We start from the raw sequence: 18,239 nt of genomic DNA, 5'->3' as shown, positions 1-18,239 counted from the left end.
TCCTTCTCTGGAGACATTCAGAACCCGCCTGGACGCTTTCCTGTGTGACCTACTGTAGGTGATCCTGCTCTGGCAGGGGGATTGGACTAAATGATCTTTCCAGGTCCCTTCCAATCCCTAATATTCTGTGATTCTGTGGTGTGCACCTTCCAAAACTAACACCACAAAGGTGTGGCCCTCTTCCCACAAACAAAACTGAAGGGTAAACGGAAAGAGAGTGCGGACCTTTAAGTTGATGCGATCCAAGAGATCCTCAACGGACTTGGGCTGGGGTGGTCTGCTTTTCCGACGTCTCCTGGTGGGCCGTTTCGGCTTCTCTTCCTCTTCATTTAACACATCCACATAGATAAATTTGAAAGTGCCAACTTTGTTGTTCAACAGGCCCATCCAAGTGCCCATGGGGGGTTTGCTGATGATATCAATGATGTCACCTTTCTGCAGACCAGAGAAGCAAGAAAGCCATTTAGGCATGCTTTCTGATGGATATTCAAGGAAATACACCCACTTTCTCTTAGATTTTCACGGGATAACACTCTTGACTTGTCAAAAGGTTAACTCTTGCAAAAAAGTCTGATTATACTTGTGTTACAAGTGGAAGAAAAGAGAACTAAGTGGCTTGCCTAAGACCACAGAGCAAGACAACAAAAGAACCTGGAATGGACTCCAACCCTCCAGATTTACAAACCTGCTTACACCCCAGCAGTGCACCACTGCTGTTTTGTACAAATGTGCCTAAGGTGTCCAACTATCTGTAACTGGTGCAAATGAGAACATGCTTGGTGTATATGGGCACAATCTCACACCAGATCTCCTGAGGAAAGGAGTCAAATGCAGAAGGAACCATGCAACACTGTTGCTTTTCCTAATGTGCTCCTGACCATAACAAAGAAATGGAGGCACAACTGGTTTTGTGTCCTTAAACAGACTGCCTTACACACATCTGCTTTTTGCAATTTTAAGTAATCATTGTAAGGAGTGAGATAGTTTGAATACAGCACAACTAAAAATACTAAAAGCTGATGTCCAGAAGAATTAAAGGGGGAGTGACAACTCAAAGTCGGCAAAGTAATTCAGTATTAGCTCAAAACAAGTTACAGAGACACCATGACTACAGGCACATCTACGTTTCTTCTAAGGATTTTGAAAATGTTTCCATTGATGGATTAATTCATTATGGCAGACAAAGTATTTTTCCAATCTCAAACAAAATCCTTGCAAAATGGAAATGAATCTGTGGCACATTATTATTTTTCCAGAAACTAAAGACAGAAGTGTCTTTCCCTGGACAAGGATAAATACTAATACTTATGTTCTGTAACATTTTGCTATAATTCAAGCAAATCTTAAATGTATCAGAATAAGTCAGGTTAAAGGGCTTCAAAAAACACATGTAAACTCATTAAAAAACTAAGAATTGTATAGTTCTTGCAAAGAGCTCTTAATTAAGAATTTTATCAAAATAAATGTTTGACCCCTTAAAAAACAGATATAGATGGTACCTTGAGCTTCAGAGAGTCTGTATCATAAGGACTTGGAGTAAAATCCGTGTGAACCCTGGCTCTTCCACAAAAAGGTCCTCTGTAAGGAGGCTCTTCATCATCACCATCTTCTGATTTTACACTCTCCCTGTTGCTGGTTGAGGAATCTGTTGTGCTCACTGTCTGACCACCTGCGTGACAGACATAGTATCAGTTAACAAAAAGAATCTCTCAGTGAAGGAGGTTCAAAAACAAACACAGGCAAGAAGACAGAAAATGAGTATTCTTTCTACAAAACATGGTAATCAAAGTTAAAAGTCCTTAAACGCTGCTATTTCTTATATACACATATGGTGGGAGATTTAGTTAATCTACTTTGCACTCCTGTCTTCCCAAATTCAACATTTAACTAAGAAGTTGTTTAACTAGTGTCAGTACTTCTACGGTACATCACAGGAGATGTCATCTTCCTGGGAAGTTTTGTCTACAAAAAAGCATAGTGATGTGAGGAAAATAAGCTCTGAATCCTGCATGAAGGTTTCAGAATCCTCTTCATGTCCAGAAATTTGGTTTTATGACAACACTTTGTATTGATATTACAAAAAAACTCCCAAAACCCCCAAACCCAAAAAACCCCCCAAAACCCCAAAGAACCCACCCACCGGATGATTTTCAGAACACACTTTCAGTTATTTAAAAATGGAGCTCTCTGCTTCCCCCCCCCAATATGTTATCAGTTTCCATCAGTCAGTAACCCATAGTGAAGCAAGTTCACACCATCTGTGTCCCACTTAAACTCTGTTTTGTGTAGAGATAATCTTAACCAGAGATGTTTTAAATAATACTCCTCTAGTTAATGAGAGAACCTCAAGGTCTCTCTGGAGGTGGGGGGTGGGATGGCCATCAAGAGCACCCAGGAGAAATCTAGTGTAAAGATGAGCCTGTTTACTTCTGGCCAAGGACTGTAATTCTCACTTCAATCATTTATATTATAATAGCAGGACTCGGCAGACCTAGCCAGAAAGCAGGATTTCACTTTTTCAGGGCTCTGTATAAAAACAAAGCAAAAAAGATAATCTCTGCACCAAAGAGCTTACGGTTCTTTGTAAACCCTTAATGACTAACCCATCAGGCTTTCTACTTTTTAACCACTGCTTCTGCTTTAACTTTTTTTGATTTTGCTTACTGTGGAGATCTCTGCTCCCTGAAGCCACAGAAATGGAGCAATGCAATTACAACCCAACTTACTCATGGAGCTCTGACCGCTTAAGGAACTCCTCAGGCTCTCTACTGAGCCACCAGCCTTCAGCTTGGGTTTGTCCAGGGAGTCAGTGTCCGGTGGCGGTGACTGTGGAGAACCTGGCATGACCCCAGGGCTGGACTCCTGAAAGGGATTGGACCACTTCAGTTTGGTAAATGAACACAGGCACTGACAGGAGCAGCTTGTTCATCTCCAAGGAAAGAGATTCTGTTTTTCTGCTCTTTACCAGACAGGATAAAACCTTCTATGTTTATCTACTTACTTTGTGATACTCAGCTGGGGCAGAGCCCCCAGTCTATTAGGCATGATAGCAGGAACAGGAGCAAATAGCCCAGTCTAAAAAACACTAGCACTGTGAGTAGAAAGAAATATTACACAAAACTCCCAGTTCAAAGGTTTTAATGACACATGTTTTTGCCCAGCAGTACTTGCAAAACAGCTAATGCCAAATTCAGCTTTCTGAACCAGGATTTTGTACAAAGATGAAAATGAACAAATCAGACAATGCAAGTGAGACACACAGCAATGTACTTTTTTTTTTTTTTGCAGTGAATTTCTGATACCTTTGCTCATTCACCTTGAAGAAAAAAAAACTCCTTTAAGCAGAAAATGCAGCCTCTGCATAGTATAAATACTCATAAACATAAATGCATAAATACAAAAAGATTTTGCTACATGTGCAACAGGTGAGGCAATTTCTCTTTTCATTCAGTCAAGCATTACAGGAAATCAAAAAGGGTCTTTCCTAAACTGAAATTGTCAGTCTATGTGAAGCACAGCTAAAGCAAAGCAGTAGATACTTGTGGCCAGAATAGCTTTTGCTTGTTTTTTTTGAATGCAGAAAGAGATACTGGCACCTAGTTTGAGTCATGAAGCCAGAAAGGTACAAATATTCTAAAACAACTGTGCCAAAAAGTTTGAAAACAAAAGAACTGTAGCTTGCAAACAAGAAGAGTTTTTGTGGAGCTGTGTGGTCATAAAACTTTCATATGAAAGCTATTATTTGCATGCTGCAGAATCATCAGAAAAAAAAAAGTCATCCCAGCATATGACTTCAGAGGTCAAGTCAATCTTGGAGAGAGCTAGAGAGCAGAAGTATTGCTAAATCACTGTAAAGTGATTTCTCTCGGGCAGACTTTGCAGAGAGGCACTGTAGGACTAGTTGGACACCAAAGCATCTCCTTATCAATACCAAATCATGTTAGACCTTAAGACATTTTAATTGTAAATTTAAATAAATAACCATAACCATAGCACTGCCCCTGGTTATGAATAAGTGTGGCTAATAGTCCATAGGGACTCTAATGCTGCAAAGTATTGCACAAAACTGGTCACTTTTCTGCCTCTGTATGCTGCCTCTGGATTTTGCAGTTTGGGGCTGTTATTCTGAATCTTCCAAAGTGCTCCTTTTACAGGCACTAAGGCTTTGCATTAACACCAAAAGGCAGGTCTGGCCGGGCGTGACTCCCTTTCCATTTCCATTTCTCTATGGCTGCAAGCATCCCTGGCGACCCAGCAGTCGGTATGAGGCCACTTGAGGGCGATGCTGGACAGAGAGAGCTCTGCCTGCCCGGCAGCTTTCCAAGCTATCACTAACACATTTCAAGTGGCAAGACTGGTTTTAAACAAACGCTGAAGAATTTTTGACACTCCACCAAAGCATACCAAAAGGCGAAAAGACAGCAATAGTTCCTAGGCCACTAAAATTCAAAGCCTAATTTACAACTAGTGTATACTTCAGGTTTGTCTTTAAGAATAAGCTATAAAAATCTGTAATGAAAGAATATTAGGAAAATCTTCTGTGGGATACCCCTTTCTGACTACACTGTGCATTTGCTTTAATGGGCTGCTGCAGAGGGCAAGCTATCATGGAGAAAAGATCTGTAATAGCAGAGAGGAACCATGTATGTGAAGTTATGCTGGGAATTTAAACTAAGGTGTAAATTGCAGATTAAATGTATTACAGTGACCCTGTGCCACAGACCGGTTCCCTTGGTAAATAACGATGATAGATAAAGAAATGGAAATATAGAGCGAGATGTGCAATGCCATCAGCCACAGGCTTCTGCTGATGAGCTACTTGAATGAAAATCTGAAAATGCATTTTCACGGTTTGGCATGTATAGGAAGCCATTTCAGAGTGAGGGATTTTATAAGAACATGGGAATAAGCCACACCGCATAGTCTTGTTAGAAATTTCTTCAGAGATGCCTTGTAGCATCAGAATCAATACTGAGTATTACTTCTACACTCTTAAGTGTATTCCACTGCAGACCTTACATACCTGCTCAGACAGAGAGCTGCTATATTTTTTAGACATCCTCTTCTTCATGGTTTCTTTTACAGACTTCACCTTTTTGCCCAGAGATATACGGGAGGCAGAGGGTGATTTGATCACTTCTTTATAAACAAAGTCTCCTTCTTTGCCCTGCAAAATAAAACAGGGTTTAAGCCTATAAAATACAAGAGTAAATTTTCCTGTCAGTAGTCATAGCAGAGGTATCTAGGCAGACACAGGACAGCAGCATGGTGTCCTGCTCACTGCTCTAACTTCACCATTGAGACCTTGTGCAAACCACTGTAGCAGTCCACTGTACCTTACTCCTAAGGTCTGACTTGTAACCTTTTCTTCAGGTCCTGTGTGTAGATTTGTTGGAGTTTGTTATGATGCCTTTATCCCTTCAAGTTTCAGGTAAGTATCTGACCTGATCGAAAACTCCATGATTCCAGGCTAAGCCCTCCTGACAGGACATACAACAGTAGCTGTGGTTCATGTTGATCAATACTACATACAGTTTAACAGTAAAGGTACCTCTGAGATCCTAGTCAAATATATATATCTGTGTGTCGATATATATATGGATACCTACATTTGTCTACTCAAATTTACTTTTTATTTTCAGAGAGGCATTCAGTTAACCTCTTCTGATGACTGTCTCTGTGGTTTCACTGTGGATTGTTTATAAAAAAAGGCAAAAAGAAGCTACTAAATCCATCCACCATGGTAGAAGGTTACACTTGCACAGCTATTCTTAAGATATATAACAAGGTACTGCTGAACTAATTTAGCTGGTCCATATATAGTGCATGACAAAGGCCAGCTGCTTTGAACACATTTAATCTTTTCCAAACCAGTTTAAGATACTCAGAGTTTACTTATGCCACAAGCCCACACAAGGAATTAACATGGATTAGCTGACATTTTGCCAAACTTACATGTACGACTCAGCCCTTATTCAGATTGTCCAGGCAGCATGTTAGACATGGTCTTTTGTTGTGCAGTGTGTCAGGAACCACAGCAAGGCAGCTCGAGTAGAGCTACTACCAGCACCCTCCATTGGCAGCGGTGCACCAAAAGTCACAATGCAAAAAGGACCAAAATCTGTTTGGCCAAATACATTGACTACTGAATTTGGTCTCTGACTTGGTTCAATAATCTCTCTGAGGACAAGCGAAGTACATACCACAACAAACCCTAAAATAAGTGAACACTACAATCTACATAAAAGATTTACCTTTTTAAAAAAATTTCTGTGTGTTTGCTATTTTACTGATGTTCTCACAAAAAGTTACTCTGAAATTCAGCTGATACTTCATTTCTGACAATTATATATTTTTCCCTTTACAAGCTGTTTGTGATTACAACTTCTTTGGTAAATTTTGGTCTTTTAGCAGAAATTAAGGACAGCTCTTTGCCTTATCTTTTTGGGAAAAACCCTTCCACTTAATGGACTTAAATGTTTTCAAGAAAAAACTCTTGGTCTGCATACATTATTCTGGTGCACTGCATCTCTCCCACTAATGATGCTAGTGGGGAAAACTATAACATCTAGATTTCAAACTTCCCTATATCAAAACCAATCTGAACAAAATATGCCAAAGTATCTATGTTTAAAGATAACACTAAGTTCGTAAGTTAATTTTCTTACTGAGTTGAAAATTGATCAATAAAATAACCACCCATGGTTGTGGCCAGTTTAGGGATAATTTATGATGTTAAAAAAATAATAAAATCAGAAAAACAAAAACAACCTCCAAAACACCAGCTGACATGAAAAATAATATGCTAACATATAAAATGTTTTAGAATTTAGACTTCATTTAAGTGAAGAGAGAAGTTATCAGAGCCAATGTTGAAACAGTAAAGAAAAGAATATATATATATGGGCAAAATAACAAAATATGCTGGCAATTTCATTTGATATATTTTTCTGGCTCATTTCTGTTCTGTTATTTTTGGCCCCAGGCTGACCAACAGTAAGACTGGGACCAACATGAGTAACATAAAATGGAATTAATTCTCAGGGGAGGTGGTTTTTTGGGGGTTTTTTTGGTTGTTTTTTTAAACACAAAGAACTGTGAGATCAATTGCACAGCACCCAGCATGATGGGATCCTGGTCTACTCTAGAGCTCTTAGATACAATGAGAAAACAAATCATAAATCTCTTACATAATGACTTCCACCCGAATAACTTGCAGACCTTCAGAAAATGAAAGTTTGCCTCATCATTCCAAACAGTAAATATTTTTACCAAGAAAGTATACTAATCATATGTTTTGCCCAGGGTGATGCTCTGAGGAAGTCAGGTGTGAGAATAGCCCACAGATGCGCCCCCAGATCCACGCTTTCATCACTTGCTCCTGCCTCTTTACACATATGGTATATAAATACTTATACACGCATGGATATGGGTGGGTATGTTATTCTCAAAGCTAAGGAAGTTTGAGGTTAACAAAGATACTCTGCTTTCTTGGATCCCCAAACTGTTATTACGGACCTAAATTACACTTCAGTCCATTATAACTCTATTGCGCATTTCATTTGATGCTATTTCAGGTCTGCGCCTTCTTAAACTCACCATTTGGTCAGAACTGTTTCCAATATGAAGGGAACGATTTGTCAAGTCAAATCCTCCAAAGCTACAGGTTCTCTGCAAAAGAAAAAAAAATGATGGATACAGTTCTATCACAATGATTAGTTCACTCAGAACATCTGTGATTTGGAGAACACCCGTGAAAACACAAATGTCTGCAAAAACAGAAACAAACAAACAAACAAAAGTATGGGAGATTATAAATCAAGAAATCTGTTACGAAGCAATTTGAGTCATTTGTCTTTTCCAAAAACAACTTATTGGCCTAAGGTCTGCTGCTGTTGAGTCATCTCCTGCCTACTCTTCTTTTTAAAAAGAAAAGAAGACTTTTTGGTCTGAGGAAACTGTTGATCTTATGCATCAAGTTTTCCAAGGTTCTGGCAATTCCACCTCAGCACTCCCATCTGCCTTCATAAATAAGTCCACAGCAGCACTGCAACAGAGAACCACCAATCTTTTACAGCACTGAATAACCTACCTTCTGGAAATAGCTGCATTTCCACTTTCACTGAAGTACAGGGAAACACTAGAGGCCTTGCAGGGCAAGCCCTTGGTAAAAGGAGGGACAAACCAGTCCAGCTATCCCTAAGTATCGTGTCCCCAGAGACCTGGCAAGCCCTGACTCTAGATTAGGTATTTACCATCACACCTGTGGCTGTATGTGGCAGCTCTGCTATTTCTGGGAGAAAGTACACTGGGTTTGCAGTTCCACAGTCACCTACTGGAGTGACTCAGTTTTGGCTGAATGCACAGATGAAGTTTACCATAATCATCCTGAATAACAAAAGGAAATTGGCACTATGACACTGCTTCCCTCCCAAGAGCAGAGTGCAAGCAGACTCAGGATAGTGGCATTTCCACAGTCAACCATTGTTTACATGTGGCAGACAAATCTCTGCTAAAGCCTTGGTATCAGTTGGAAAAAAAGACAAGACACTTAGGGGGGCTCAAAGAGAATCCAGCTCTTGCTTTGCAACCCCAAAGGTAAAACTTTTGACCTTTTATTTGGCCACTGAACAACCAGCTGCACAGTACTCAAGTACCTGGCCCTGACTGAAGTGTCGCAGGGCTATTCAGGGAAATGAAGGTATGGCAGTTACAGTTTGCACAAATTCCATTCTGGGCTCTGGATGTGGGGTTGTGAGACAGGAAGATGCCTATTTTAAGTATTCTCTTCAGAGTTAGAGTTGAAACAAACAGGAGGCAGAAGATCAACCACTTGAAAACTGTAAGTTCTTAGGGCGTGAACTACCCAACAGAGTAACTTCAAAGACACGTAAGCATCAGATCAGACCTACAAAGGATTGTTCCATCAGTACTGTGAGTGTGGACCTGGGAGTCAGTGAAGACCCACCACCTGAGAACTACCAGTTTGCTTCGACTCTCTATTAGGAAGAAGCAAGCTCTATAAACTGTGCCACTTAATAAACAATTATATCAATTAGCTCTATTTCAGTAAACATTCTTCCTGCCCTGTTCACTGCTAATCAGAATACATACTAATAGATTAATAGCTTTTAAAAATCTTTTATTTTCTAGCTTTTAGTTTTCATGTACCTAAGAGTGCTCTCACCTAGAATTTTTTTTAAGTGTTTTTTTCCAGAAGGCAATGTGACTATGGCATAGCTTTTAAAAGTTGTTTTGAGAAAGCATTTGAGACCAACCACAAGTAATAAGATCAATTTTTAAAGCACAGCACATTTAGCTATGAGTAATATTACCCTGTGAAGAGTCCACTCTAACTAATCCTACAGTGTATGGTAATCCCAGCAACGAAGAGAGGACATCTGGAACTGCTCTGAGCAAACGTGTCTGTCACACCAGCCAGAGCTCCTCCTAAAGCAGTCTTCGCAAAATGTTGCTTAAAAGCTTCCGAATAAATGTACCATATTAAGGTTGCTTATTGTTTCGTTACTGACCTCCCCATAGAGTTAACATTTAACTTCCACCTTCAGATTCCAATCGTGACCCCAGCAATACTGTACCAAACAAAAGGTCTGTGGATGAGGAGAGGGATATTCAATGGAATGGCCATGCAATCAAAAGTATCATCATTTTGGGAGAAAATAAAAACTGATGCGATCTGAAAATTTCATGCATGTCCAGGTCACTGAAACAAATATAAATGACAAAAATGAATGGCAGGCAAGACAGAGTGACCAATTCCACTGAATACACAGGCATTGCAATTTCTCTGAGGTTGCAGCAAACAAACATTAAGTGCTTCTAGGAAGAAGCAGCGGCATTAGTTGAAGTTTGCCATCTTTTTGCGGTTTCAGGAAGAAGTGTGTTGAAAAAGCTAGGAAGACCAGCGTGTCTCCACTAATTATCCCATTCAAATGAGGCTGGAGGAACAGCTGACTGAGGAGTACCCTCAACAACAAAATGCTATCCATTTCTTCTCCATTTGTATCTCTATGAATTAGCAACAGTCGGAGCAGACGGTTTTCATGATGAAATTACTATAGTGAGACTACTTGTTAGAGGAACTGAGAAGCTTGGCTTTGTCATCTGTATTTCCAAAGACAGTTTTAGAGGGTATTTTTAATTATGAGGCATCTCTAGCATATACGAGGATGCTCTTTTGCCTGAGAAACCCCTTTTGTTCAACCCACAGAAGGACGAGTAAGGTTTCTCTTATCACTGTAATATCCTTATAAGAAAACAATGTATTTTGAGTACAGTGCCTGTGAAAATAAACTACTCTCTGAGTGGCAGGGCAATCAGTCAATGCAGAAGAAATAGTGAAGCTGCCAAAAGAGAATGTTAATGGTATTGTGTGGAAAAAAACCTATTTATTTTGTGGCTGAAGAGCAAAAAGTGAACCATGAAGGTTTGGCTTGGTCACCTCCCAGAGGTTATTCAAGGAGACCAAGGCTGTGACTCTTATATCGAGAATACTTCGCATCTGAAGAAATAAAGCAGAGACCTCTCAAAATAAAATCTGTAGTTCAAGAGGAAAAGCTGGTTTTACTGTATTGTTCACTGGAATATCTTCCTTAAAGTTATGGGTGCACTGCTGTTTCCACCCTCTGAAGTAGGGAACATAATTATATTGTCAACTAGACAACAGACCAGCTGACCCAGTTCTGGAGCTCTGGATCGCCTCAAAGGCAAGCTGCTAGGAAACTCAGCATCATGGTTAAAGGAACTGTCAAAACTGGGTCATATAATCAGGAAGCAGCTTTGGATCTCTCTGGAGTGCTCAAATCACTTAATTTCCCATTGCACAGCAACATTTCCTTTTTTGGTCACCCCTTGTTCCCTTTCCACAATGCTCTGAGGGAAGGTGCCACCTTCCCCTCATGCTGGAAAGAAGGAGCAGTGGCCAGGGACAGAGCAAAAGGGCCACATTTCGTGGTGGTGAGCAGCAAGCAGGAGGGCAGCGTCTACGTAATTTAAAACTCCCCGTCTTTCTGCAGCTGTGTGACGAATACAGAGCTGGGTGGGTGAATTAATGAGATGCAAACTGAGAAGGGGAGGCCCAATATGAGGCAATGACAGCAGGAGAGAAAGAGAGCACAGTTGACTAAGGACGCCCTAATCCTCTGAGAATTTTGTTCACCTCCCAATATCCCTTTAAGAGAATATCAACTCCCAAAGCATCACAAAGAACATGTTCATAGCATCTCAAAACTCTGTTCACCAGTGATCTCAATTTCTGCACTAGGTGAATTTAAAAGGCAACATTTTGTCATATTTGCTCTCTCTCACTGAGTTATTCTTTACACATAGAAACTGCAGACTCAACAAAACTCTTCTCTGATGGGATTCTATCAAACTCTTCCCTTACAGCTGAATGACAGGGCTTAACAGTTTCTACCAGCAAGGAAAGCAGAAGCACTGAATTTTAATTAAAAGTACAAAGCAGAAAGTGTTGACTGCAACCTCACAGAAACTGGAAGACCACCTTCACAGCAACTCTTTGACTCACAGACTTTTGGTGGATTCTCAAGAGAACCCTTTTAGTACAGCGATCCACTGTGGCAGCCCACTTCCTCTTGGCCGCCTCATCCTCCTCCAGCAGGCATCTCCTCAGGTCCTGCTTGTCGGCCTTGCTCAGGGTCCTGTCAGTAACGGGACGCACCAGCTGTGAGAGGTTGAGGTGACTGTACAGGCTTCTCTCCACCACATAGGTAATATTGAACTCGCTGACAGAAGTGCGCCCTCGTAGCCTTCTGTTTGGGAAGCCACAACCTCCACCCCCTTTCGTTTTGTGCCGCGGTAATTGTAGGTCGCAAGCTGCGGGAGATGCTCCTTTCCTAGCAGGGCGCTGGCAAAGAAAAGCTCTGGAACAGGAATAGTTAGTATCCATTTTCTTCAATCGGATCTGCTTCCTTACACTCTGAATCTCCTCCAGGGACACCAGAAGATGGTGCTTGTGCCTGTTGCTGTCATAAAAGCAAATGCTTTCTGTACTTACCCCATGGCTCAGAGAGCCGAGGCTCTTCTTCATTTCCCCATCTGTCAAGGAGCGGCAAACTTTCTGGGTCTTCTCCTCTTCTGGGTAAGAGAAAAATGTCCCGAGTTTTCTGGGAGGCTTGATAAGGCCACGGCTATCAGTTTTGCTGAAGGTCTTCACCAGCTTCCGGTTAGCTCCCCACGTATCAAGACTGCTGGATGAGGGAGAAGTAGTAAGTGAGTCCGAGTCGTCCTCTGGCTGCTTTTCGCAGGAGCCATCAAAGTAGAATTGCTTCTTGTGAACTCCAGAGTAAAGTGCTGATCTGTCATCCAGTATAGGAGAGTTGTCAAGTGAGTGCTCTTCCACACCTACAAGGGACAAAAGCAGCACAACGCATGTCATCATTTGTAATTCTCCAAGATGTTTCCCTGTAGAGCCTTATTGTATTCATCTAAGATATCACCCACTCAAAATGGAAGAAAACTCTTCCTGACATAAGTGGCCCAGAAGGTATTTGCGAGTGGATAAATCTGAAGCAATTCCTTCCATTTGTGAAGTAAGAGTTCTGGGATGAGTTAACAGTGGACAGATGACAGCAACCTGTAAGTAAACTCATCATTAATTTAAGTTTCTCTCTTTCATCTGCAGCTAAGTAAGAGCACAGATGCTCTCACTAAGAACCCCTTAAAAGCTGGAACTGGGATCTGTTTCACATGTTTTTCTCCTGATACTTGCATATGATGCTCAGCTCTAGTGAGATTACAATAGGTCACAAGTATATATCAGGTACTGAAAACCAAAGAAGTATCTTTCAGGTCCAGTTTTCCAATTCCCAGTGCTGCTGCTGTTGCAGAAAGCAGTATTTTTCCCCAGAAAGCTATGGAGCTGAGCTCCAGAGTGAAATTAAAATCTTTGGGTTTTTCATGGGGGAAGAGGCACCAATTTTAATCACACAGAATTTACTTAAACAGATGCAAAAAAAAAAAAAAAAGTAAGTCAAAGTACAGGCTTGCCAATTTCAACAGTGTCCTGGTAATGACAGAAACGCTTGTTTGTCACCAAATACATATTTCACAAAAAGGGAAGAAGACTTTTTTGCAATGCAAGTACTGGAGATGGGCAAACAGCCAGATCTCCTTTTTGGAGTAGAGAGAAGGGAATAAAAGACCTGAAACTGTAATTCCTTTTCACATTTATTATTTAAGAAACCTTTCTGTGGTATAAGCCAGGTATTAGATACAATAACAAGGAAAGAGTCAAACAAGAGTACACATCCACCTCAGTCCTGCTTGACAAATTTCACAGCATTCATAGGTTATGTATCAGAAACAAACACAGAAATGTGACTGTATTTATTTCTTCCCACAACAACTTCCTTGCCTGACTCAACTTTGCCTTCATCTTTTGCTTCCACAGTCTTACAGCAGAGCTAAATTAGAACCATGACCAAAATACCAACGATTTACTAAACTCAGCAACAGGGGACATATTTTAAGATGAAAGAAGATTAGTTGCCTTGTAACATGCTTCCTGTGTCACCTTCAGTTCACTCTGTTCGCAAAACATATTTAACACACATTTGCTGAAACCTAAGTTGCCATTTTACCAAGATAAAACTTGCTGTGACAGTGAAGGGATAGTGGATCACATCTGACACACAACTTTCACTCTTGAGAACTTTTCTGGGGTAGGTCTGTAGACTTGAGTCTGATTCTGACAATCACTTTCAGTGGACTGTCCAGCTTGCTCTTTTTCCCCCCTCTACTGCTCAATTTGGACATAAAATAGACATTCTCCTGGGACTGAGTATGTGCTGATAAACAATTTTAGTCCACTGAGTAAATATGTTTTTAAACAGCTTGTAAAATATGCATTGTGTGTCAACACTGTAACAGATGTTATCTGGAGTGAGTCCATGACACCAAGCCATAATGACACAGATGTAGATGTGATTTCTTTTTAAATGCTATACAAGAATGGTGCCCGGGAATTAGGAAGCTTTGGTTATTCAGCTCACTAGGAGCAGACTAACACAAAAACCACATGGATTCAGATACTGGCACATTGTAGTGAGCATCAGATCATCCAGATGTATATTTAGTGTGAGTCAACAGAAGAAATGTGGGAGAGGATCTGGTACTGGTGTACTTTTCTTTAAAAACTACAGGAACATATAAGGGAAATGTGGCAAAGTTGTTCTTTGTGAAGAAATCCTTGAGGAGGATTATGAAGAATCTTTCTTCTGAGAAATCACGTCAAGTTTTCAAACCAAGGCTACTCTCACACTTTGTTAAAGGCTGCTGAACACTGATTAATTTATTGAAATTTTACTGATGTTGCTCAATCAAATTTTATAGTCAGCTCCCCAAAACCTAGCCATCTAGGATTTCATGTTATTTCACATTCATAACACATTCAAATAACAGCAGCAAACAGCTCAAGAACCAATCTAGTCAACCACAGGTAACTTGGGAGGTCAGACAGCAATCCCCGAATCCGACCACTGTATTTTTTGTGATCTTGCAGAGCCCTCTGACATATCCAAATGGGAATACAGACCTACATTATGAGATACGGGGATATGCATTTATGAAGCATTTTTAATTCACCATCTGAAAACTTGGATGTGGGGAGAATTTACTGAAAGCAAAGTCACAGATACCTACTCCTAGTGTAGACTTGGCTATGTAGCAGGCCTTCCACTTACGTAAAGGCTATGCAGAAGTAATCTGTGTTATGTTAATCCAGAGTTTCCCAAGAGGCAATCTACAAAGGAACTTCGGAGTGCTAGATAAAGGACAAACTCAGAGTTATAGATAATTTATTCAAAAAAAGCTTGGAGTTAAACCAGAGAAGGCAGGTAGGAGATGGAGAAGCATGGAAGTAGAGCAATTTTTTTTTTTTTTTTTTTTTTTGAGACAATTGTTAATTTGGTGATTTTTCTGTGGGGGCCAGTGGTGGAAAACTGGAAAAAAAAAAAAAAACCTTGGAACTGGGACACTTAAGTGAAAGACTGAAGGAGAAAAGGAAATAGGGAGGTGAAGCACTGTCAGAGATGCAACAGAGAGCAAAGCAGACTGCACACTGAAGAGAAAGTCCAGTCAAACTGGTGGACAGCATGTGTGCATTCTCAGTGGCCCCTGGGCTGCCTGCTCCTGCAGCTGCTCCCACCCCTGGAGCTTTTGGCTGATTGCTCCCTGCAGCTTTTCCCAGGCCCCCAGGGAGCGAGGGAGTAGGACAGGCCTCTCCGGAGTCCTTCCTTCCCCAGAGCAGAGGAAAAATAGCCCTGTTTTGTTTGCCCCGTCTCATAAACCATGTTTTTGCTTCTAAGGTAACTCAGCTTTATGCTCCTTTATGCTATGAGGTGACAAAACCTTTTCAGACGAAGACAGCTGCCCAGTCTAGATCTCTAGACCACTCTGTGCCTTTCAGGCCAGTCAGCAACACCATCATCACGCAGGAGAGGCAGGTTAGATCTTAAATCTGCCAACAGCCTCCTGCCACATACCCAAGAAGATGCACACTTTCTCCTTAAATGCACTAGGAAGGAATCATATACTACAGCTCAGCTCACTGCAACGCTGAGGGGAATTGGTGTATGATCCTGGGAAGGCCACTGACATAGAGTGGTGCCCACAATTCCACTGAGGACTCAAGCAGGGCTGTGTAGAGACACTCCTGAGGCTCAGGCTCCAGTAATCTGAGTGCTCACACACAGATATAGGTCATCCGGAGTTAATTCTGCAGCATGGTGTTCCAGGGGCTGAACTCTGCTTCCTGTTTCCCCACCCTCCTCCCTTCTCTGCCCTCTCCTCTCTCCCTCTCTCTCGGCAGCAAGGCTCATTCAGGAGCCAAACTGCAAGCAAGGCTCTCCCACAAGTAGGAGTTAATATTACATGAGGCAGTCGCTATCCCACAAGAATGCCTGATAGAGTTTCTGTGCTTCTGCCACAGGATGACGCCGTGTGGCACAACTGCACCCAGAACTAGGGAGAGCTTCACCTGTGTGTTGTCCCAGGCCAACATGGTGGTGGCTCTGCTTACCTCCTTGCCTTCTTGCTGTGGGGCAGCCAGCTGGGATTGCTCCTAGTCTCAGTCCCTCCCCAGCACGGGGCATACAACATAAACCAAGTTCTAATCTCTTAATGCAGGGCTCTCCAGTGCTGCTCTGGGAATAGCAGGAGATCAGCAGTAACCACATCCTAGGCTGTCACTTTCCTCCTTCCACAGTCTCAAAATGCAATTACTTGGGTACGGCATGCACCATAGACAAGGCAGTCTTTCCCACCGTCCCTTAAGAACAATCCATCCCTTCCTCCTCCAGCCCTCCACTTTCGGTCCCCTCTCAACAGAAACATGTATTCACACACACAATTTTAAACACATGCACGTTGCTTTTTACCTTCTGTGCTGGGTTTTTTCATTTCTTCCACTCTTATGAGTTTCTTCCTGACTCTGCGAGTAGAATTCACCAGCTTGTGCAACCTCTTAAACTTCACCGACTCCTCTGTTTCATCATCGGATTGTTCTCTTGACTGGCAAAGAAACAAAGGAAATATTAATAAAGTAGTAGTTCCACAGCTTGCTCCTTCAAGTCAAGTTAACCCAGCTCATCTGCTGCGCTGTGTCCATGCAGCTCTGTAACTGATGTTACATTTTCAGCCCAGGTCAGACAGAAACATTTAAATTACTGAGGGTTTTCTTTTTTTCCTTCTTTTTCTGAAATTGTGACATACCATTTTGATTTCTAAATCTGTGCAACGTAAGATCTATTCCTGCCCTTGTCTTTCTTCCCATGCATTGTGTAATAACTACTTCCACGTCCTCTCTCAGTACGTTTCAGGCAGGGCTCTTTCCCAGGGCTCTTCTTACCATACCAGTTATGCTCCTGTGGTTTGGGTCAGTCACTGGTCTGTCTGGCATCTCAGAACTTGCTGTTTAAACCTGGTTATAAACAGCTTCTCCAAACTGAAGCTCTGTCATTGACGACTTCTCTTTTCCCCTCCCTGATTCTTCCCAGAAAATCAAAAACAGCAGCACAAGAAAGAGACGGGAAGGAAAAGGAAGGAGGAGACCTCATCTGCCTCACTCACGAACTGCCACAGCTACAAAATATTCCTTTCCTCCTCCCTGCTCCGTACACTCCTCCTGAAGGCTCTCGAGGCTGGAATTAAGATGGACACAGCATTCCTCCAGCACTGACCAAGGGAAAACTCTGACCTTTTCAGATATACAGTGCAGTCCATATTCCCCAGCATCCCGTTTCGTTTTGCATTTGATCCAGTATGCTCAGTTCCAGCTGTTTTCCCTCAAGTATCAAACATTACAGAGACAAAAAAAAATTCCCCTCTCTCCAGCAGCAGTGACACAACAAGCTGAAACAATCCATTCCTTGTGAACGAGAAGATGACTTCGATTTTCAAGCCAGATCCAACATTCAATGTGCTACTTCCTCTGTTTTAATCAGTTCAGAATGTGGAAGGCGGCAGGGGGAAGGGAAGGGAAGAGAAGAGAAGGGAAAGGGAGAGGAGAGGAGCCCGGCAGGGCTTTCCGGCTCGGTCAGGACAGACCTGGCACTGCACGTCACTGTACATTCCTGAGCGCGACACCAGCTCCAGCTGGAGCATATGGATCCTATACCTTACTTTGTTTTCACCCGCAGTCACAGCCAATTTGCCACATTCCTAATAGTCGGCTCTAAAAACCCTCATACAACTTCCTGTCGTTTGTGTTTCCACGGCACGCTCATCCTTTTTTCTCCTTCTCCTTAATGAAGCTTTTAAAAAAAGGAAAATCTCACAACAAAAGCAAGCCAAAAAAAAAAAAAAAAAAAAGCCACCCTCTCCTCTTCTCCACAAAAATGCTGTCTACTTATCCAGAGGCTGAATAAAAGATGGGCCAAATATAAAAACAGTTTCTGCTTTTCTAACACAGTTAAATATCAGGATGTGGTAATAATGGTAGATGCCGTGGGGCAGGACACCAATGAGCAGTTGCAGATGCACAGGAACATTTTAAAAGGCACAAATAGTGCCTGAAGGAGCTGAGACAGCTCTGAAAGCCTACCTTGCAGGCATGCACCTCACAAGGCCAGCAGAACCACACCAGAGCAAACTTCAGCCACCTTCTGCAAGGGCACTGCCAATTACCGATTTCCCACAAACTTTATGTTATTCCAAAACAAGAAGGAATACCAAATGGACCACAGATGGCAGTAGGAATT

At 41.7% G+C, this 18,239-nt stretch overlaps 1 protein-coding gene across 3 annotated transcripts in view; it reads right to left on the bottom strand.

The window, feature by feature from the left end:
- The window catches only part of SASH1 (SAM and SH3 domain containing 1), a 60,366-nt gene that overhangs the window by 12,661 nt on the left and 29,466 nt on the right, over window positions 1-18,239 (bottom strand). For 2 of the 3 annotated variants that reach the window (XM_029084693.1, XM_029084694.1), the window contains exons 7-13: window positions 16,419-16,551; window positions 12,038-12,384; window positions 7,600-7,671; window positions 5,024-5,167; window positions 2,727-2,862; window positions 1,500-1,669; window positions 226-435 (exon numbers count right to left, since the gene is read on the bottom strand). In XM_029084693.1, coding sequence (XP_028940526.1) covers window positions 226-435; window positions 1,500-1,669; window positions 2,727-2,862; window positions 5,024-5,167; window positions 7,600-7,671; window positions 12,038-12,384; window positions 16,419-16,551 — 1,212 coding nt within the window. Of the gene's footprint in view, window positions 1-225; window positions 436-1,499; window positions 1,670-2,726; window positions 2,863-5,023; window positions 5,168-7,599; window positions 7,672-11,548; window positions 12,385-16,418; window positions 16,552-18,239 lie in introns of all 3 variants that reach the window. The other variant, XM_029084692.1, reaches the window with a different exon arrangement.

This window comes from Antrostomus carolinensis, unplaced genomic scaffold, assembly GCF_000700745.2.
Source record: "Antrostomus carolinensis isolate BGI_N321 unplaced genomic scaffold, ASM70074v2 scaffold15264, whole genome shotgun sequence".
Lineage (NCBI taxonomy): Eukaryota > Metazoa > Chordata > Aves > Caprimulgiformes > Caprimulgidae > Antrostomus > Antrostomus carolinensis.
This window is presented reverse-complemented; position numbering and strand designations above follow the sequence as displayed.